At 42.9% G+C, this 23,154-nt stretch overlaps 1 protein-coding gene across 1 annotated transcript in view; it reads left to right on the top strand.

Annotated features, from left to right (window-relative positions):
* LOC117060956 (neuronal acetylcholine receptor subunit alpha-7-like) overlaps positions 1-23,154 on the top strand; it is a 106,014-nt gene that overhangs the window by 51,335 nt on the left and 31,525 nt on the right. The window contains exons 3-8 of the mRNA XM_033173579.1: positions 8,929-8,973; positions 11,217-11,326; positions 13,164-13,243; positions 17,460-17,627; positions 20,133-20,327; positions 21,663-21,749. Coding sequence (XP_033029470.1) covers positions 8,929-8,973; positions 11,217-11,326; positions 13,164-13,243; positions 17,460-17,627; positions 20,133-20,327; positions 21,663-21,749 — 685 coding nt within the window. The remainder of the gene's footprint in view (positions 1-8,928; positions 8,974-11,216; positions 11,327-13,163; positions 13,244-17,459; positions 17,628-20,132; positions 20,328-21,662; positions 21,750-23,154) is intronic.

The raw sequence follows: 23,154 nt of genomic DNA on the forward strand, positions 1-23,154 counted from the left end.
GTAGCTGGCTTGGCAGTCGTTCCATCTTTCTAGGGAATAATGGAAATTGTTGTGTAGTGGAGGACAAGGCTATGTTCTGCCTCCACTTCCTCATTCAGAGTGCCTCTGAATACCCGTTGGTGGGAATCACAAGTGAAGAGGTGGCTGTTGTGCTGAGGTCCTGCTTGCATGCCTCCCATGGGCCACCATGAGACCAGAGTACAATCGTGGGCTGAGGAATAGGGGGCTGTTGTGTTGCTGCTCTTGTTAAACTACGGGGAATCAGGTCTATCCTTGCCGATCTACTGCAGATCACACAGCTAACTCTCAGTATATCCAGATGACTGGAAGGAACTGAGCAGCCCCTTCTTCCAGCAGCTCCTTACAGAGTTATTGCTTCAGGTCAGAGAGAGAGGGGGGGGGGACTCGACTCCCTGCTGCTACAGTACTTCCCTTACAGCAGCAGCAACTGCAGCAGGAACTCCTGCCCTCAGATCTTGAGCATTTAGGCCTGAAAAGACATCTGTGCACTCGCTGCAGGGGACCCTGGCTGCTCAAGCAGCAAGTCTCAGGGTTGCAATTTACTAAACAGAGTGTTTTTCGTTTTTCTTTTAAGTCACCTAATTTTTTTTGCAAAAGGGATTTGTCATTTGCAAAACAGTTCCTTTCCAACATGCATTTTCTCTTTTGAGTTTCATGGTGTTGTTGTTGTCGTGATGTTAAATGATGAAATAATTCAGGTGTCTTCACAGAGATTGGTTATTTTGAGTAACAGCAAAAGCAAAAGCCTCAGCATGGCTTGGGTTTAATAATAATAATAATAATAATAATAATAATAATAATAATAATAATAATAATAATAATAATTGTATCCTGCCCACCTGGGTGGCTTCCAACACATATAAAAACGTAATAAAACATTGCACATTAAAAAGCTTCCCTAAGTTACTCCTGTCATGGCAAGCCACATCTCCCTCAGGTTGATATTTTATTTCAGGCTTTGACTCTTCTTTATCTTCCTTTGCATTTTTTTTTAAAAGGGGGGTGGTGGTGATGCGCTGCTTTCTCTCCCCCCCCCCATTTTTTGAGTCACAGTGTCTTCAGGCGCTGCTGGTGCCCTTGGATTTCTCTTGCTTTTTAGCACCGGCTTACATGCTGTGAACTTCTCAGCAATATTTCTCTCTATAATCCCAGCTCCCCTTTACAGATGATTATTCTTACCTGTATAAAGCAGATTATTTGTTTGATGGTTCAGGCTTGCCCAGAAGCTGTTTGCTTTTGCTGACATGCAGGGTCGATGAGAGGACACTTCATTTTGTGACTTTTCTAATATTAGGTATTGTCACTTGTAATAAGATGTTGCATGGAACTGGGGGCCTGAATATGAAAAGGGGAGCACGTGTAGTACAAGGGAGGTGGGATGGCATAGCCTCATATGCACTGCAAATGCCTGGGTTTGCCAACTGATCTTGGGGGGGGGGACCCCTCTTGGCCTGCTCATATGCCTTTAACTGCATCTTCGTTGCATGTCCCACAATTATTAACATATACCCGCAGGTCTCACTGTTTCTCTTCCACTGCAGTTCATCCTCCATGGAAAAACAATGTGATTTGTATCATTGTCTGCTGTGGGGGAATTATGTAATTTATGTAATTAATAACGTAAACGACGTGAATTATGTCGTCATTCTAACCCATTCATGTAAAGTAAACGCAATGCGAATGCAGGGAAAATTACCAAGTGTTTGTTGCCCCAAAACTGACAACAGCAGCAAAATCCAATTGTATTCACTGGTTTGGTTTCCATTACGAACATGGAACTAATAAGTGAAGATTGGTAATTTTCATTCCCGTTTCCATTTTCATCCGAATTCTCCGACGTCCCTATGTGGGAAAAATTCATTTCAGGTCGCATTTTAATGTGAGACCACCTGATTAGAACTTCCAGCATAAATAAAAACACAGCTTGCTTTCAAAATTTCTCCAAATGTTGTGTTCTCGGACCAAAAAAATGTATACCAAGATATGCCTATTAAAGCAATGTCTGCACAAAAATGCATCTTATTAGGAGAAATGGCTTGCCTATGCATTTCCATGTAGATTTTTTTTTTAAAAAATAATAATTACAAGCTGATGCACAGATGAGACTAACTGAATTTAAGATTTGAACAATAAGAAACTGAGAGAAGCTAAAATGGACTTATGCTTCCATCTGTAAATCAGTGAGTGAGACCTTTCACAGCAAGGAGATCAACACCAGGCATCATCACCTGCTACTGATGTCCTCACTTGAAGCTGCTGTTTACAGTCAGCCTGCCTTCGAAAACCAGGTGATGGGGACAAACTTTGCAGTAGACAGACCTGTTGCTCTTGTTAGCAGGAGTGTCCTGCTCTCATGTAGGACCCTAGCAGAGACACACGCCCGACTGGCATGTTCTCTCCCTCCTGGTCGATCATTCGGGAGCTTCAGAAGCTTTCTTCTGCCCGAACATCACAGTGACTAATGCCAAGAAGCATCAGCACACTTAGGGTTCCGCAAAGTCTTCGCAGCATGCGTAAACAGACCTCAGCAACTCAGCATTGTGGCTAATCTACTTTATTTACATATAAACGTACACGGAGCACTGCAACATGGCTCTCTCTAGCATCAGACAGCAAAGAGCAAGACCAAAGGACAATAGTCCCACTTCACGGAACACAGTAACACAAACATCCTGTCTCTGTCACTTCCCACACTCTGGAAGGATAACACACACCGTCATGTGATAGACAACAATCCCATGACTGTAGACACAGGGAATGAATCTCCAACAGCTCTCAAATCCCGTACTTCCCAATCTTCCATCTGAATTCAGTGCCATTGCTAAGCCTGGCTGTTCCCTCCCCTCCTTCTGACTGCTATGATTCAACATGTAATCCAAGGGATGGCAAAAAGCACAATGTTTCCAAGGTTGCATTGCCACTCTTCAAAAGCCTTCAGCTTCAGAAACTTTGCAGACTTACCTTCCAGACATCAAAGGTATTCATGGGATTATTATTAAGATATTTCCTTTAATGTATGTGGGGAAAGCAGCTGCCTTTGGCTAGGAATGCTGGACCCTTGAATCATTTTGACAAGATGTCACGTACCATGAAATGATGCATGAAGCCCAGTCCGCCCAGGGCTACCTACGCAGGCACACAGCAGAGTCCACTGGTCTCGGCAATGGACCTGCTGTATGCCAAGCATCAGAGTGCTGAGCAAGAAGAGACAGTGTAAAATCTGGGTGTCAGGTTTAATTTTCACTGCCTGGAGCATTTGATGAACGGAGGGCTTTCAACACATACGGAATTCCAGCATCTGGTCTTTTTACTCCGGGGACCTTCCATCATTAGGTGTGAAACTGTTGGGAATAGAAGTTACAGCAAAGGTTTCACACCAACCCGATGCTCCTTCACTCTCTTAATCAGAGTTTGCATATCACTTTTGACAGAATAGGCGCCACTTGGCAAAGCAGCTTAAGGCCAGTTCTGTTATAAAGGTCAAGTGTGGTATAAATAAATCATGCTCGTAAAAGAGCACACAGAGCTGTATTATTCGTTCCCCGCTCTGTTAGGACACCTGTCATATACAGGTCCTTCAGCTGTGCTTTTCAAATAGGTAAAGGTACCCCTGACCGTTAGGTCCAGTCGCGGATGACTCTGGGGTTGCGGCGCTCATCTTGCTTTACTGGCCAAGGGAGCCGGCATTTGTCCACAGACAGCTTCCGGGTCATGTGGCCAGCATGACTAAGCCGCTTCTAGCGAACCAGAGCAGCGCACGGTGCTGTGGTCTAAACCACTAAGTCTCTTGGGCTTGCCAATCAGAAGGTGGAGGGTTCGAATACCTGCTACGGTGGTGAGCTCCTGTTGCTCTGTCCCAGCTCCTGCCAACCTAGCAGTTTGATAGCACACTAGTGCAGGTAGATTGCGGCAGGATGGTAAACTGTGATTCCATGCTCTCTGGTTTCCGTCACGGTGTTCCGTTGTGCCAGAAGCAGTTTAGTCATTCTGGCCACATGACCCAGAAAGCTGTCTGTGGAAAAATGCCGGCTCCTTCAGCCTGAAAGCGAGATGAGCGCCGCAACCCCATAGTCGCCTTTGACTAGACTTAACCGTCCAGGGGTCCTTTACCTTTACCTTTCAGTGTAGAGACTATTGAGCTAAAGGGACCAATGGCCTGTCTTCAGAATAAGGCAGTATAAGGCACCTCTATGATGTGGCAAGGACATTTGGGATAATGCATTTTTGTTTAGGATTCTGGCGAAGTTTTTTTTTAAAAAACTTTTGTACCTGAACATTTATTTTTTTGGAAATGCTCAGCTCTAGCAGTGACCTTATGTCAGAGTGCTTCTTATCCGTAGACATCTGCTGTGTTGGCAAAGTGAGATAGAAACATTGTGCTCCTTTATCTTAAAACTAGAGGAAGCAGTAAATGGAATGGTAAAAATAATAATAATATTTTTTGCAGTTATTCTGCTGTAGTGGAAAAGCCATATGATTTCTAATTCAAGCGTGATAAGTTTATTATGACCGCATTTCCTTTTTTTAACAGAGGACAGTCCTACATTTGAAGGGCTGTCCGGTCAAACCCCAGTTTAAAGATAAATAACTGTCAGAAGGTTGCACAGAAGCCTTGAAGTTGCCCATCAAAAGTGAGCACTTGGAGAACAGGCTGAGCAGGCGCTTCCGTGCTCTGGGCAATGTAAAGGTAAAGGTAAAGGGACCCCTGACCATCAGGTCCAGTCGTGTCCGACTCTGGGGTTGCGGCGCTCATCTCGCATTACTGGCTGAGGGAGCCGATGTACAGCTTCTGGGTCATGTGGCCAGCATGACTAGGCCGCTTCTGGCAAACCAGAGCAGCGCACGGAAACGCCGTTTGCCTTCCTGCCGGAGTGGTACCTATTTATCTACTTGCACTTTGACGTGCTTTCGAACTGCTAGGTGGGCAGGAGCAGGGACCGAGCAACGGGAGCTCACCCCGTCGCGGGGATTCGAACCGACGTTCTGATCAACAAGCCCTAGGCTCTGTGGTTTAACCCACAGTGCCACCCACGTCCCTTCTGGGCAATGTATTTCTACTTAAATTGTAGCAATTATTTGTGAATGTGGCTCAGTACTTATAAATTAGCTTATATAAGGTTCATTCATTATATAAATTAGCTTATATAAGGTTCATTCAGATTTGTGTTATTTTTTTCTGATGCGTGGGGCTCCGTACATGCTATGCATTTAAAGCGCATGTGCAGTTTTCAAGGGTGCTCCATGAGGGAATAAACTGAAGTTCCCAGGATTCTTTCGTGATGTGTACTTTGAATGTGCTTCGAAGTATGGTGTCCAAAGTAGTCACTCCAGCCAAAAGTAGTGAGAAAGTTTCAAATTCATCAGAACTCTTCTTCAAGCTGAATGTTAAGCAAAGAAGGAGGGGAAAGGGGCTGGATGGGAAGAGAACAGAGAGACAATCCTTCTCCCCAGAATGCTCAGTTTCTATGTGCATATTCCCCCCAACATTTCTCTGATGAAAATAGGGACACCCTATTTAACAACAACAACAACAACAACAACAACAACAAATAATATTTTTTACTATTTATACTCCACACATCCTACTGGGTTGCCCCAGCTGCTCTGGCTGCTTCCAATATATATAAAAACATAGTGAAACATTAAACATTAAAAAAAAACTTCCCTATACAGGGCTGCCTTCAGATGGCTCAGGGGTTTGATAACTCTATACCCTCCAACATTTTCCTGATTAAAATAGGAGTGTCCTAAGGAAAGCGGGACATTCCGGGATCAAATCAGAAACCTGACATTTAGAAGACATCTGAAGGCAGCCCTGTTTAGGGAAGTTTTTAATGTGTGACATTTTAATGTATTTTTAATCTTTGTTGGAAGCCGCCCAGAGTGGCTGGGGAAACCCAGTCAGATGGGCGGGGTAGAAATAATAATAAATTATTATTATTATTATTAAACCAGGATAGCTTCTGTAAATCTGGGACTGTCCCTGTAAATGAGGACACTTGGAGGGTCTGAGTGCAAGGATTTGTTCAGTTTTCATTGAGGAGCATTTGTTTATTTGAATGACCCAATTCTACCATTTGGCAGAGTGAACTGCTTTTGGCTTTGTGTTGTTTGATTTATGTCCTGTGGTATTGTTACTCCTAGGGGAAGAACATTTTGGGATTTTCTGCCTCAAGTGTCAAAATAACTTGGCCAGATTTGAGTGCTCAGCACCTTGACTAGAAGGACAGTGTTTCATTTTCTACCTTAGGAAGCCACGTGTTTTGGGCTGGCCCTGCAAGGCCTACCTGAAATCTGAATATTGGTAAAGAGAAGGTATAAGTTAACCACCTCAGTGAAAGCTGAGCCAATATCCCAGGGTGTTGTGGTCTGCAGTTACCCTGCTCCAGTGAAGCTGTTAGTTGCAGGGATACATGATCTTCCATTTTCTCAAAGATGGAGATCTTACTAAATAAGGAGGAAGGCGAGGGGAAATTCTTAAAAGGATTTTGTTGTAAAATGTCAGATTATTAGCAGCTAAAACGGGAGTACATAAACCTTTTGAGTTATGCTTGCATTATAAATGAAAGCGATGCCACTGTGAATCAATGCTTAATAAAACAAAAGTAACTGGACATGAGAATTAGCTCATATGCACTTCAAAGTTTCCCCAAAGTTGGAATTGGAAAAACAGTCTGCTATTTGGTATGCTCTTTGTATTAAAATGGATGACGGCTGTTGGAGGGGGAAGGTTGTATCCAACTAAGAATTACTCAGAGTAGACTCGCTGGAATTTATGGATCGGTTAGTCATGCCCATTGATTTCAGTTGGTCCATTCTGAGTATGACTAACATTGGATGCAGCCCAGAAAGTTTAAAATACAGAAATTTAAAACGCAAAATCTTTGTGCTCTTAGTGGAAATAAACCAGGAAGCTATCTTTAAAAACATTTTAATATATTAATATAAAAGGGAAAGCAAATACCACCCTGCCCACAGGGTGGGTGGGGCTTGGAAGCGGACCAGACCGGACTGGAGTAGGATTCACTCTGGTCCGACCGCAGGCTATAAAAGCTGGCTATGCCCAACCCTGCGGACCACGGTTGGCCGAAGAACACCTCTCCACAATGCAGGCTGGCATTTTGATGCCAATGACATTGTGTGGATGTTGCAGAAAACCTTGTATGCATGAAAAGCGCTGATCCCACAATAAACACCCATCTGGAAGGGCCCACCAACAATGATATAATTAATTCAGTGTTAAGCACCATTGATTTTAATGGGAGAGTCAAGTACTTGTTTAAATCCATTCTACTGAAATCACTGGGACTTGAAATGTGCATTGTTTTGGTTGGATTGTGGTTCACTTTTTTAAAAAAAAGCAGTTATTTTTAATTAAGAAGCTAGGACTTCCATACATGATTCCCACAACCATCTATGATGTGTAACATATTTGGAATGTGGCCCTTGATCTACCACGGTGCAGTCAAATCTCGGTTCCTGAACAGCTCCAGTTTTCGAATGCTGAATGTCTGATGCTGCTTCCCCTGAGTGCAGGAAGCTCTTGCAACCAATCAGAAGCCACGCCTTGGTTGTCAAATGTTTCGGAAGCCAAATAGGCTTCCAAAACAGATTACGTTCGACAACCAAGGTTTGACTGTATCTTAAAGGACAGTCAGACATTCAGGTGTTGATGGTGCAAACCTTACAGGACAATATCACTGAAGAATGTGGAGAGGAAGCACATAGTTCAACTATTTGGATTTTTTTAATTTCTGGAACAAAAGGCAGAAAATCCCACCAGTGCCTCTCCCCTGTCCTACACTTAAAAAAACAACAACTCAGCAATAGCACATTAACAATTTGCCACCCTATCACAAAACCCAAAAACACGTTGATGCAATAAATAAATCAGAATGAAGACACAAGATTTGTGTTTACTGTAAGTGTTGATTCTTTTCTTAATGGTAGTAAGTGGTGTGGTATTTTTATTTGTGTGTGTGTACACACACATGCACACACACCCTCATACGCTTCTTGAAGGATGGGGAACCTGTGACCTTCTAGATGTTGTCGGACTACAGCTCCCAACATTCAGGACTACTGGCCATGCTGGCTGGGGCTGATGGGAATTTGAGTCCCAAACATCTGGAACAGGAGTAGCCAATGTGATGCCATCCAGATGTTGTGTGCCACAACTCCCATCTTCTCTGCCTGCGACTGCTGGGAGTGCTAGTCCACAACTTTTGGAGACCACAACTTTGGCTACCCCTGATGAGGAGGATCACAGATTCCCTAATGTTGGTTCATGCAGTCTGAAAATTTATATTGGTAGGTTATTTCATCCCCCTTCCCTGTGAGCTGTATGTATGGGACAATGTGGATTAAGCCCAGGCCTTTACTTCTGTGTTAGAATTATAGTACATGTTCCACTGGGGTCAAGCACTTCTACAACCTATTGATTTCAGAGGTTTCAGAGGTTTGGAATCAATTTTTAATTCTCTCAGTGGGCCTCAAAGGTGCTTAACTTTGGCTAGATTGTGTCCATATTTTTTTTTATTTGGACTGTATGCTATTGATTTCATTTTGCCACTCTCTTTCTTATTTTTAATATTTTATGTTGTAATGGCCTCTGGCTGAACACCTCATGGCTGGATTCTGTGACACAGGAATGTTGGTGCACTTCAAACGAAAGCTATGTATCATTAGGACATGCAAGAATTGCAACCACTAATTATTCATCATCTGAATCTTTTTTTAAATGCCAGAAACTGGCTATGGTGATTCTAAATCCTACCCGTTGGGTGTATGTGTGTTTGGTTATCTTTCCAAGAACTAACATGGATAAAATATAAATGAAATGATTCATACTTTGACAAAAGCTGTTTATTTTCATCATTTCCCTCTCCTGCTTTTTTTTCCTTTAAGGATGAAAAGAACCAGGTCTTGATAACAAATGCCTGGCTACAGATGGTAAGTAATTTTGCCATTAATCAACACAAACTATGCGACAGGTTGTTAAAAATAATGATTTTCCAGAGACAAGTTATTCATATGGAGAACAAAAGAGAATGGAGAAGAAAATGAATTGTGGAATGTTGCTGTGCTTTAATAATAATAATAATAATAATAATAATAATAATAATTCTGATTTGATCTTATCAAATGTCAGAGCACTGAGTAACTCATTTCCACATTAAGTTTTGAGCCAAACTAAATGTGAGGCTAAGTCTTTACTGCTGTTGAAAATTGTAGCTGCAAGCTTCGATTTCCCCTTTGTAACATGAGTGTATATTGTTATATACTTGAGGTGCCACTACTGAAAAGACCCTTTTCTTGATACCTATCAAGGAAAGGGCATCTTTGGTGTGGCACCTCAGGTATGGAACAGCCTTCCTAGAGAGGTCTGCCTGGTGCCTTTTATATGGTATTTTCGGTACCAGGTGAAGATCTTTTTATTCCCCTAGGCTTTTAAACTATGTTTTGAATCCTTGAGACACGAATTCCTTGAGCCAGCTTCTGTCCAAGGGTTTTATAAAAAAAATTACTACATTTTTTTTCAAATTATTGTGGTATACTGAGTTCTTAATATTTTGTTGTAAGCTTCATGGGGAATGTTCACTGATGGGCAGCTACATATGTCTAATAAATAATAATAATAATAATAATAATAATAATAATAATAATAATAATAATAATAATAGACACCACCACATTTAACCTTCCTACATTACTACTCCCTCCTCCCAGCAGCAGCCACTGATATGGAGCAGAGGCAGTGAAATGCAGAAAGGGGTGTTGTGAAATAATCATCATAATGCAGAACACTGATATATTCTACTAGACGTGGCTTCCCAAATCTAGTGCTGTCCAGACACTTTGGACTATAGCTCCCATCAGCCCCAACCAGAATGTTTTGGCAGGGGTTAATGGGCCGTTCAAACCAAAATGTCTGGAGGTCACCAGGCTGGGGAAGGCTGCACTGGCTATTAACACCAGGGGAAGGGAGAGCTGATCACGTGACTCCCATATTTGGTGGCTGTCGTGCCTCTATTCCCTACGGTATATAGGATTTGTTCCATGTGGTGTATGAGTGGTGAACAAAAGCCCCTTTGCATGTCGGGTGGTGGTCTTTCAAAGCTCCAAATATAAGGCACCGGTACAACCCTACGTTGGGAAAACTTGTACTTAGGGAGAGTAGAAGAGGCAGAGATGGACAGCTCCACTTGCCTCGGGCCTCGGACCAACTCTACAGCACTCAAGCTCAAACCACCTGTGATAGTGGCAGATTTGCTGAATCCAAATCCGCCCCAATCACATAGAAAGTGAAACGGTACACAGGTCAAAAGAGCTAACCCACTGCACACGGCCTGCTTAGTCTCCTGCTTAGTTTCCTAAAGTGTGTTCATCCCTGTCAGGATCACTTCTGGTATCGGAGCTAAATGCATAGGAAATTATACTGGGAGAGAGACAGGTGAGGAGTAAGGGAAACAGTATAGGGGAAACAGTGCCGGATTACCAAATAGGCAGAGTAGGCCCTGGCCTATGGGCCCCACACCTTTTTGAGGTCCCGCGACAACAGATCAAAGTAATATTGAATTGATCTTGAAATTGGTTCATTAAAATTGCTGGTTGGTCAAATAAAAAACTTATTAGAAGATAATTTGTGAGGGGCACCCCCAAATTATTGACTGCCTAGGGGCCTCCACGAGGTTTAATCCAGCACTGAGGGGAAAGTTTCAGCTCCACTTGTGTTATTTTTGTACAGAACATTGGATTTCCCCCTGCTTTGTAAGCGTTTGGGGGCAGGCATGGGTTTAAACAAATGGATCTGCCATGTGTGGTTTGAGCCTCAGTGTTTGGTGGTGGCAGTGAAACCTCTGACATGGATTTGCTGAGCTTTTCTAATGTCACGGGGTATTGTGGGCAGACAGAAATATTCTGTTGGCTGCCTGCTGTTGGCTGAAATATTCTGGCCCTAGAGGGAGGAAGGTCAGGCAAAGGCATGACAGAATAAGCAGGGACTTGAGACCACTGCTGAGGAGAATCTGCGAAAGAAAATTTAGGAAAGAGAGTACCGTTGTGCCCCGTCAATGATAAACCTCGCCTGCTATTGTTGGCATTAATCCATAATGTACTAATTATTTTGGAAAGCATTGGGTCAGATTTTCCAGCATCTATGATCTTTAATTGCAAAACCATCTTTTTTTCCGTAGTCCTGGATGGACACGTATTTGTCGTGGGATCAGTATGAATATCCAGGAGTTCAGAATTTAAGATTCCCATCTGATCAGATTTGGGTGCCAGACATTCTTCTGTACAACAGGTAAGGAAGGCATGTTTGAGGCCATTTTAAGAAAAAACCGAGCAAGTTGAGGAACAGCTGGAAATTGACGTAGCTCTATTAAGCTCCGGGGTCATGATTGCAATTACGCAAGAATGAGCGATCAAATAGCACAACGTGATGAGCCTTGTTCTTCTGCAATTCGAAGTAAACCAAACTGAGAGAGAGGAGGAGAACGCTTAGTGGTTTTGCATCCAACACATTGCTGCAACTGGAATTTTACATTTTCGTTGCCGTGTGTAATTGGGCTGAGAACCACCCTGTTTTCCCAAAAGGTTCATTTATTGGGTTGACTAAGCCCTCCAACCTACGATCCTTCGGTTGGAGTCCTGCTCTTAAACTTTGTTGTAGACCAAAAAGTAATGTTGGAGGATGTGGTATGGGGCAAATGGCACAAGACCTAACATTGGCAAACCAAGTCACCGTCATAGAAGCCTTGTCGGGATTAGAGCCCATTATATTTATTCATTTATTACTTAAAGCATTGCTATTCTCCCCTTCAGTCCTTAGACTCCCAAGGTGAGTTATACAGAAGCCATTGTTGATATTATAGCAGTACAAAATTATTGATCTTAAAACGTGAAAGCTCAAGCAATGCCAAGTGGCAGCCAATATAAAAGGGGATTATAGCTCTTAGATGTATGGAAAAGGAAAACCAGTTTTCTTATATACAGTGGCTGCTGGCTTGTCTTTTTTTGCTGCAATTTTAAAACTTTGCTTAAACAGGAAATCTTTAAAAGTACTGATTCTAGTACCTGTCTGAAACAATTTCAGCCATCACCACTGGTAGGCAAATCGGTTCTTCTTGTTTGTAGGCTGTTTGAGTAGAATTAGATTTGAAGGTTGGATTTTGTGTGTTTCAGGTGCTGAAACTGAATGTCCTTTTGTATAGTAACATAACAGCTGCACCAAATTGAAGAGGGATTTCAGGTTTAAAAACCTCAGTGTTTAATCAGTGCCTTTTGAAGCAAGGGCAGTGTAATGCAGCTGATGCTTTTTACCTAATTTGAGCCTTCTGAGCAGAGCCTCTTCCATAAACAAAGATGGCTGCTGCAAGATAGCTCAGTTGGTAGAGCACTAGACTCTTAATCTCAGGGTCGTAGGTTTGAGTCCCACATTGGGCAAAAGATTCCTGCATTGTGGGGGGTTGGACTAGATGACCCTCGTAGTCCCTTCCAACTCTATAATTCCAAGACAAATGTGTGTGGGGGGGGGGAGGATTTGTTTTTTAAACTCCTTTTTATTGGCCATTTCTGCTATGATTCTGGCATTCAGCACCCTATGCCTAATTTTATATAGATCTGGATTTTATTGCCATTTAGAACAGCCATGTTGGCCATCTTTTTGAATTATGGTCAGAACCCCATTGTTAATCACTTGGGGGAAGTGAAATTCAGATTCACCATGTGAAAATACATAAAATCCTAATTCTACATGAACGGCCTGCAATAACTTTCTCTTTTTTTTGCGGGAAATCCCCTTATTCCAGTGCTGTTTCCCAGTGCAAAAAAGGAAGGTTGACAGCTCTGATATATATGTATGTTGTGGGGTGGAAAAAGAAATTACAGCTGATCATGCATTTTTAAAGGATCAGAGCTCAACCTGTATTGTGTCATTCACAGCATTCACTTATCCTCCTGTAGCCAATGATTGTTATTTATTCCAATACTTCCACTGAAAACATTAAAAAAACAATAAATAAATAAAAATGGTGAGAGATCTTCAATCAGTTTAAAGCCTTACTAAAAACAATACGATCATCTTTTACAATGCAACCAGTAAGCAACACCCCACGTGCCTTTTCTGCTGTCTTTTGTAGTGCAGACGAGAGATTTGATGCGACGTTTCACACAAATGTTCTAGTGAACTATTCAGGATCTTGCCAGTATATCCCTCCAGGTAAGAGGCTTTTAATATATTGAGTTATCCCCTGGATCAGGAATTCATACATGTGACTGTGGAGTAGAAGGCTTAAACTAATCTGTATTGTTAGTATACTGTATGCTTTAATTACAACTGCACAAACCTTTAATGAAGTTCGTGCCTGAGAGTATTACGAATGACAAAGGATGAGCAAGTAAAATCCTCAATGATACACTGGGCAATAGATATCGGACATAATATAGATATGGAAGCATGGGAATGATTGTGAAATTTGGATATAAAATTTACAGCATCTTATGGTTTAGGAGAAAATTATATGAAAATGATATATTGTTATCGAATACCAAGTAATTTGGCAAAAAATTATAAATCTAAATCAAACAAATGTTGGAAATGTAGAGAAAGGTTCTTTTTTTTACCATATGTGGTGGTTTTGTAGTAAGGTTAAAGCTTACTGGGAAATGATATATAATGAATTGGAAAAGATGTTCAAAATAGCTTTTATAAAAACCAACCAACCAACCCCAGAAGCTTTTCTTTTGGGAATTATAGGGACAGAACTACCTAAATTGTATCAAAATTTATTTATGTATGCTACTACAGCAGCAAGAGTGTTACTTGCCCAAAAATGGAAAGAAGCAGAAGTCCCAGTAAAAGAAGAATGGATACAAAAACTTGTGGAATATGTAGAAATGAAAAAATTTACTCCAAGAATAAGAAATTAAGATAACAAACTTGTTTGGGAATGGTTTATTGAATATTCACAGATTAATTGTAAACAGATTAAAACATTACCAGGATTATTGTAATAACCTGCAGTTTTATAAGAGTATATATTTACAGTAGATAACTAAATGAGTAAATTAAATGAATTTGGATATGTAGAAGATGTGAAAAAATAAATTTAAGGAACTGGAGAAAGAGGGGGAAGGATGTCAAATTTTTAAATGTTAAATGGATTGTAAAATTAATGAAATGTATAAATTTGAAAAGTACCGTATTTTTCCGTCTATAAGACTAGTTCCCCCCCCCAAATAAAAAATAATGTTGGAAATTAAGGGGGATCTTATACACGGATAGTGTCTCCCCCCCATTTTCTTAAATCTGAGTCCCCCAAAATAGGGGGCTTCTTATACATGGGGGCATCTTATAGACAGAAAAATACAGTATACAAAAAAGAGAGAGTATTAGGAAAGACGGGTCTTTACCTAACACTTGGAAGTTCCTTTTTGTGATTCTGATAACCAGATGAGGTGAATATGCCACATCTGAAAACATGTATGGGGATTATTCTGTCATTGCAATCTGCAGTATAAATATGCTGTGCAGGGGTCCTCATGTCACTAAACTTACTTGAGGTAAAAATTGTACTGAAAGTGAAAGTGACATTTGTGAGAGTGCAGAAGTTCAAAGAACAAGCCTGTTACCAACTCCTTGCTCTTCTGTTTTTTGACCAAATTACCGTGCCCCCGTTGGGCTAAGGCAAGCTGTTGTTCCATCTCAGATAATTTCACACCATACATAAAGCACTCTTTGATCACTGTGATCCCTTATCTTCCCGCCAGCGAATCCTGGAAACTGTAGGTTGTTAAAGGAGACTGGGCACAGCAGCTCTGTGAGGAGTAAACTACAGTTTGCAGGATTCTTCCGAGGGAAGACATTTGCTTCAATGCATGCTGTGTACAGGGCTGGATTTAGGTTTGATGAGGCCCTAAGCCACTGAAGATAATGGGGCCCTTTATATGTCCAGCTATCCATTGTCAACAACAAATTGTCACTGTTTCTTGTTTTGACTATATGCTATATGGTAATTTACGGACCTAATAGGTATCTAAAGCCATTTGCACATAACAAAATATGTGATATTTTAGGAAGTAGGTGAGCAGGTGGGGCCCATTACTAACGTCATAGGAGCCTACACAACACAAAACACTGTTGCTGTATGTAGGTTTAAATTTATTTGTTTTTTATCTTATATTTTGGAAATGTACATCCAGGTTTTTTTTTACTTTAACTTTTTTTTGGGCCCCTAAGCTATAGCTTGTTTAGCTTATACATAAATCCAGCACTGGGTATGTATGCAGCCTGAGAGTCAGGGTAGGGATAGGAGAGACTTCCCTCCACTTCTAGACCCTTCAGCCAAGTTGCCACCATTGCTCGAGGCAGGAGACACCTCAGAAGTGAGAAAGGAAGAAGCCAGGAAATTAGGAACCTGTCCCTGGCTGTTTAGCCTACCTCTCTACAGAGCCAGTGTGGTGTAGTGCTTAAGAGCAGTGGACTCGTAATCTGGGGAACCGGGTTCGCATCTCCGTTCCTCCACATGCAGATGCCAGGTGACCTTGGGCTAGTCACACTTCTCTGAAGTCTCTCAGCCCCACTCACCTCACAGAGTGTTTGCTGTGGGGGAGGAAGGGAAAGGAGATTGTTAGCCACTTTGAGACTCCTTCAGGTAGTGATAAAGCAGGATATCAAATCCAAACTCTTCTTCCTCTTCTTCTCTTCCGCCTGCCAATCAAGTGATCAAAGGCCAACTGTCACTAGCATGTAATAGTCTAACACAGGGGTCAGCAAACTTTTTCAGCAGGGGACTGTTCCCATCCACTTTCCCTCAGACCTTGTGTGGGGGGCCGGATTATATTTTGAAGAAAAAAAATGAACAAATTCCTATGCCCCACAAATAACCCAGAGATGCATTTTAATTAAAAGCACACATTCTACTTATGTAAAAACACCAGGCAGGCCCCACAAATAACCCAGAAATGCATTTTAAATAAAAGGACACATTCTACTCATGTAAAAACATGCTGATTCCTGGACCGCTGCATTTAGAAAGCAATTGGGCCGCATCCGGCCCCCGGGCCTTAGTTTGGGGACCCCTGGTCTAACCTAATTGAGTCTTTGCACATTTGAAACAGCCAATAAAACTTGGCTATCTAACAAAAACAAGCTAATTGTCCACCACCACAAGTTACACAACAAACAGCACCTTTGAGGCATTTTGTTGTTCTCTCCTTTCTGCTTCTGATTTTAACTGGCGGAACATGAAATAATTAGATGACAAATAATACGTGATAAATATTAATCCCTTACATAGTTGTCGACTAGTGTCACATGAATCATTTATGCCAGAGCAGACAGCCCCTCGAGGAAAGCAAAGTAAATCAAAGACAAAGGGGGGGGGTGTCGGGTTTTTAGTGGAGAGCAAGCTGAAAATGAAATCAATTCCAAGGGAATATATGGCCATTATATGCTCTTTTATGAATGTCAGCACAGGCTCCAAAGTGTCTTTGTTGTCGTTGTTTGTTGAAGAAGCATTGCAGTTGTAATTTGAAACAGCCTGGTAGAACGTTTGGTGATGTGCAGTAAACAGAAGTTTGCAAAAGTAAGATGATCCATGGAACTTAGTTGGACTATGAGCAGGTTGCAATTTTCACAGCTGATCAAAGTGCATGTGATCATGCCCAATTTGTGTGTGTTTAACCAGGATCTGCTCCAATCACGTATAAAGCAGGGTTAGGTGAGCTGGGCCAGGCAAGATTCTCTGGAATGTCGTTCAGTAAGAACGGTGCCACTACCGAAAAGGCTCTGTACTTGATAACTGCTTCAGCTGACTTGGAGGAAGCAAATGGAGAAGGTCCTCTGAAGAGGATCTTAAGGTTCAGGTGGCATATATTGGAGGAGGTAAACTTTAAGATAACCTGGCCCAAGTCCATAAGAATAGCGTGAAGGAGTCTCTCCCCACAAAGTTGCCCATCTTGACATTTCCTACTTCCTAGTGAAGTGGGAAGCGTGAAACACTACTACAATAAAGAACATCTGCTTGGCAGTATGAATGACAGCCACAACTAGCAATTCTGCTGTTGCTCTCCATTTTGTTTGCGGTGGTTTGATACGCCACACAGCCCCTAAAGTAGATGCAATGCAGCTAAAGCACATGAGATCTGTTTCTTGGAGGCGAAGCTCCATGCAGCTTAACAGAGGTGCCAGATATTATTTTCAATCAGCTTTATCATCAGATGGTCCTCTGAAGACCATGACTGAAACGCAAAATTATAGGCACCGTTTGTTAGCAGATCAATTTGGAATGCATTTCAAAGCTGTCTGCTCCCTTGAACTCTTGATAACAGGTGGATATGATTGCAATTTCATTCCCCTTCCACTCTTGCCTTTAAGATCTTACCGCTTTCCCCCTTTTAGAAACATTTACATGCCCGTTTCTAATTACTTACAGGCATCTTGAAGAGCACATGTTACATTGATGTCCGCTGGTTTCCTTTTGATGTGCAGAAATGCGATTTGAAGTTCGGCTCCTGGACGCACAATGGCTGGCTGCTTGATCTGCAGATGCTCGAAGCTGATATTTCCAATTACATATCCAACGGAGAGTGGGATTTAGTGGGTAAGTTGGCTTTATTAAACGACCCTGCAACAAGTGAATCTAATCCAGTCTTCCCTAAACTTCTGTTAATGGAGGCACACTGTCTTCCCCCACTCCAAATTAAAATTGCAAGCAGGGGCATGCTTCATTCCGAGCACATGCTTAGCAACACTCAGCAGACATTCATGCCCTCTTTGTGTGTCGCTAATCTGGGCATGCCTCTTATTTGGAACAGAGATACCAAAAGCACCCCAAAGTGGTTGCTCCGATAGCAAGAAGTGGAGGTGGATACCTGATCTCCCATCCCCAATGCCTCTGCAGCTTGCTGGGGTGGAGAAATGGCAGCAAGGTCAATGTGGTGAACATCCGCCAGATGGGCTCTGCTGATGTGTTTGCGCTGCATCAGCCTCGCCCTAACACTGCCTCGCCTTCTGCCTCCCAGTAATCGGCAGCAGTGGACGGACTTCAGGCTCGTCTGATCGACGTTTGTTTTCTTCTTTAATTAGACCACCAGCTGGAGCCAGGTGCAAAAAAGGGACAGTTAGAATTAAAGAACAGGGTGCCTCTGAATACGAATGAGAGCTAAAAGCTGATCTCACAGTCCTCTTGCACAGAAGCCAGCCTCTGGTTAGCTTTCTGATTTCGGGGGGGGGGGGGGAAGAGTCGTTGCCGCTGATGTTGTGCGACTGGGAGTCAGCAAGCCTTGCTGATCTACTGCACATCACCAAGAGATCTACCGGTGCAACCCAACCCAGCTTCTACCCATCTCTAAACCCTCCGTGGGGCGTGCCCTTGAGGGGGACAGGGCCTGCTGAGGCTGGGTGCTTTGTGCACCACAGCTTCTCTCCACCTCCAGGTTTGGAGAGGCCTGGGGAGCTGGGGGAGCCTGTTGGTTGTCAAGGCCTTGTCAGGAAAGCTGCCAGAAGGAGAAGCAGCAGCACACAGGGCATCCACTACAAAGACCTATTTTCAGGGACAACCAAAGTCCAGAATGCTGTTCCTACACTCATCATCAGTGCTGCTGCTGCCTGCTCAGAAAGGAACATCTTTAGAAAGGAACATCTCATTTTATGGGATCTCGCTCCTGCCAAGGGAGTTTGAGCATTCGTCATTCTTTATTTTCACATTGATGGCTGGTGTTTTGGGAAGGTGCCCTGCAAAACCGGACAGCTTCTTCCAGTGGATGTTGTTTTAAAGGCACAGCGCTCTGAGCTTCCCCAGACCTGCCCTTTTAGGGTTTGTGCTCAGGCTGCCCGGCAAACCCAGCCAAGGCTTGCAAGACTCTCCAGGCATGCCCCTTTAAGTCTTGCTTGGCCAATCCACAGCCCTAGTGAAAATGAACCAACGTTTTCAAGAGAGGTGCCAGGGAATCTATGGAAAACAGAAGTAACATCTGTTGTATGCTGAAACAAAACAAAAAAGGTATAAATCATTTCAGCTCTGCTGTGCTATTAAACAGCTTGAGAAGTGCAAGCCATCACACTGGACATTATAATAACCATTGATTGTTGCTTGAATCTGAGGGAGAGCATAAAGAATGGGCAATTACATGTTACAGTCCTATAATGACATTTGCCAGAGGAGGGATGGATGCTGTATTTCTTATGACAGTTCTTTGGAAATGTTGACGATTATCATATGGAGTGTTTTTCACCAAATTCCAACCCCACCCCCGCCCTAGGCTGGATAATAGATTTGTATGGATTTTTCAGTATGTGTACAAAATGAAATGCTTAGAGAGTTGCGTTAGCCCTAGGAGAGAGCTAAATATCTATCAGCAGGCTTTGCTTTCTCACCTTATTTCCCGAGATGCTAGGAATTATTACATCTGCAAGAGTTGTTGAGAATAAGTAGAGAAGAGGCATTAAGGCACAGCTAGAGGGCAAAGCCTTTAAAGTCATCCAAACAATTTGGACACCAAGCATACCTGTAATAGAGGAAGGATGCCTGGAGAAGCAAATTTAAATGGGGATTCAGGCAAGCCCTGTTCTCTCAGCTGCAACCATCTGCCATATGGGAAAGTAGCTAGCTGGGATCCGGGGGTTGTTTGCTCATGCTCTGGCCATGGACAGTGCAGAAGTCTGCCTGCATTGGCTAGTGCCAGTGGCGTCAATTGCTTTTGAGTTGGCAACCATGTCGGCACCTAAGAGAAGTAACTGCAAGGCCAGGGCTACAGACAGGCAATTGGCAGGAAGGAGGGTGTGTTAGGGAATCCCCAGCGAGAACTGCTTCAGTGATGTCATTTCCCCTCTGCTTATGTCTCTAAGGCCTAGTGGCTTCAGCCATGGCTGTAGCCACAATACAGTGGACCCTTGGTTCTCAAACAGCTTGCTTGACAAACAAATTGGCTCCCGAACGCCGAAAACCCGGAAGTAAGTGTTCTGGTTTTCGAAATTTTTTTGGAAGCCAAAAAATGTCCAATGTGAGGATTGAGGAGCCAGACCATAGACCTACTAACGTAGCCAAGGGCTGTAAGAATGCAGCGTATTTCTCCTCGTTTCTTACTTCAAATTTGCTTCTGTGCAGGTGTCCCAGGTAAAAGGAATGAGTTGTACTACGAGTGCTGTAAGGAGCCATATCCGGATGTGACTTACACTGTGACAATGCGCCGCCGCACCCTCTACTATGGATTGAACTTACTGATTCCATGCGTCCTCATATCAGGCTTAGCGTTGCTTGTTTTCTTGCTGCCAGCTGACTCTGGAGAGAAAATATCCTTGGGTAAGAGATGAGAATTTTAGAGCTACTCCACACATTGACAGAAGTGGGACACAGAAGTGGTAGGATTCTAGAGTGTACCGATTTAGACTGCAGGCATTCATATGTTTGAAGAGTTACCATGTTTGTTTTGGTTTTGAAACATCCCTAGCACCTGAGAAGAAAGTTTAGCACAATCATCTCCCTGGTGTGCTAGTTTTGTTTTTTTTTACATGCAGGGGAGCATTCAAAAATATGACCACCCCAGCTTTATAGCTGATGGTGGTTCGGCTTTAATTTCCTACCATCTCAGTTTGCCTCCCCAAGACTTGTTCTTGTGCTGCCTGAGAAGTGTGGAAACCACTGAGAAACTGCATGGGAAGGGTCTGTTATGTGTTTCCTTCTCATGCCAGTGTCACCCACTCAGAACTAGGCTGGCTAGTTATGCATCACCACAACAAGAGGACACCAATTTGTATAACAGCCGCATGTGGTTATAGGTATATATCAGGCATGGGCAAACTCCGGCCCTCCAGATGTTTGGGACTACAATTCCCATCATCCCTAGCTAACAGGACCAGTGGTCAGGGATTATGGGAATTGTAGTCCCAAGCATCTGTAGGGCCGGAGTTTGCCTATGCCTGGTATATATACAAATAAATCACTATGGTTTAAACCAGGGTTTCCCAAACTTGGGTCTCCAGCTGTTGTCAGACTACAACTCCCATCATCCCTAGCTAGCAGGACCAGTGGTCAAGGATGATTGGAATTGTAGTCCAAAAACAGCTGGAGGACCCAAGTTTGGGAAACTCTGGTTGAAACAGAAGGACAACACATGTCACCATAGTGGGGAAGGCAACAGTTGACTTGTGCACCTGCCTGGTCAGCTGTGCAGGTGTGACCAACTGTTGATGGGCAACTTCAAGATCCCTGATCTACATTTTTTAAATAGTTCCTCATCTTTAAACAAGACATGGACTGGACAGCCCTCAAGTAGAGGATGCCTTCAAATAGAGGCCTGTCCTACAACAGTGCCTCAAAATAGAAGACTGTCTTCTGTTAAGTACGACATGCGGCCGACCTACTCAAAACTAAGGAAAATGCAGGTGAAAAAAGGAGCCAGGGTGACAGTGGTAGAATGCGCATTGCGTGTACATCTGTAGTTCTGCTGGACCTAGCAACACCTATTTCTCTGCATCCTTGATTTATTAGGGCCTCCCGAGTTGACATTCTGAGATCAATATGTAATGTTTAATTGCATGCCTAATCAAGGGAACACGCTCACTGTTCATAATCTTTGAAACAGAAAGCATTCAAGATCTTGCCTCACCTTTTGTCTCCTTCACAATTTGATTGCAGGTATTACGGTCCTCCTGTCTCTCACAGTTTTCATGCTGCTTGTTGCCGAGATCATGCCTGCCACCTCAGATTCCGTCCCCTTGATAGGTATGTCGATGGGCGCTGGCGCCTCAAACCCAGCCAAATTTGCAGCACTTTCAAGTGCCCTTGGTTTCTCTGGAGGGAGACAAGCGTGGGCTTAGTTCTCCAGCTGAAACGAACGAGACTTGAAAACGTCTTCACTGCATGAAGGAGGGAGGAGGGAGCCATTGAGGTTTTGGGGGGGGGCTACACGTACCCCAGATCACTTGTCGCATCTTCTGTAAATAGTGGTTCTCCTGGTTGCTCATGAAGGGGGGAAATGCCTGAAGGTGAGAAGGCTGTGTGAAGTGAAAAAAGAAGGAAGATGGTTCTTTCAGGCTGTCAGTGGGGCAGAAGTGAGTGCAATAGACATGGACAAGTGGGTAACCTTGAAAATAAATGGGGTGAAGGCGATGACGAGTAATGATTGTTAGTGCCATTTTATTAGTCTTATAAGGTTAAGTTTTCACCCACTCGGTCAGCTCTGGAAAACTGTGACACAGAGTGGTAACTTGAATGTTGAAACCAGTACTTCGGACGGAGCCTTCAGAGCATTGCTGTGCTCTGCAAAGTGGCAATGCTGTGATTCCTGGGAGGGTGTCTCTGGAGACCATGGGATAAGAATAAGAATTTTTAAATTTATATGCCACCCATCTGACTGGGTTGCCCCAGCCACTCTGGGGGGCTTCCGGCAACATGTAAAAAACACACAAATAGATTGGACCAGAGAGGGAGGTCTAATATTGGAGCTTCCCTCTCCCGTCTCCCACAGCAGCTCCTCTGAAGTTTTGGTGCAGCTGATGTTGGCGCTCTGGTGGTGGAAGAGCCATATATATTGATGATTAAGTTTTCAGTACCTTTGCCAGCAAACATCTTTGAAGTGAAGGGTAGGAAGGAACTTCATTCCAATGAGAGTGATATCTGGCTGCCTTGATATAGTGCATATGAAGGATGCTTTTGTCTCTAAGGCTAACGTTACGGGTTCCTTTCCTCTTCCTCCTCCTCCTCTTCCTCTTCCTCTTCCTCCTTATTTCTCTTCCCTGTGTTTTCCCCCCTTCTCTATTAATTATTAATTATTGTATTATTAAAATCGTACAGCACCCAGCAGAGGTTTCATTAACTGAGAATATGTACAGTAATTCTCCCAGTGTTATTTTTCTTAGGGACACATCTCTGCAAAGTTCATTGCAATTTCCCCTGCTCTGTAAAAAGCTACGTTAATTCAGATTAATTTGTGCATTCTGTCCACTGCAAATGCTTTCCTCAGCCGCCTCGTAGGGTGCAATGGCTCATTCTATTTCCTGTGGTGTGTAAAAACCTTTGCTGCCACTAACAGATTTTTTAATAAGTCTTTTATGTTTACATATAGCAGGGTGCAGTTTTTTAACCAATCGAACTGCGAAAAGGATCAAGTCTTATCTTAACCATTCTC

Source organism: Lacerta agilis, chromosome 16 (assembly GCF_009819535.1).
Source record: "Lacerta agilis isolate rLacAgi1 chromosome 16, rLacAgi1.pri, whole genome shotgun sequence".
Lineage (NCBI taxonomy): Eukaryota > Metazoa > Chordata > Lepidosauria > Squamata > Lacertidae > Lacerta > Lacerta agilis.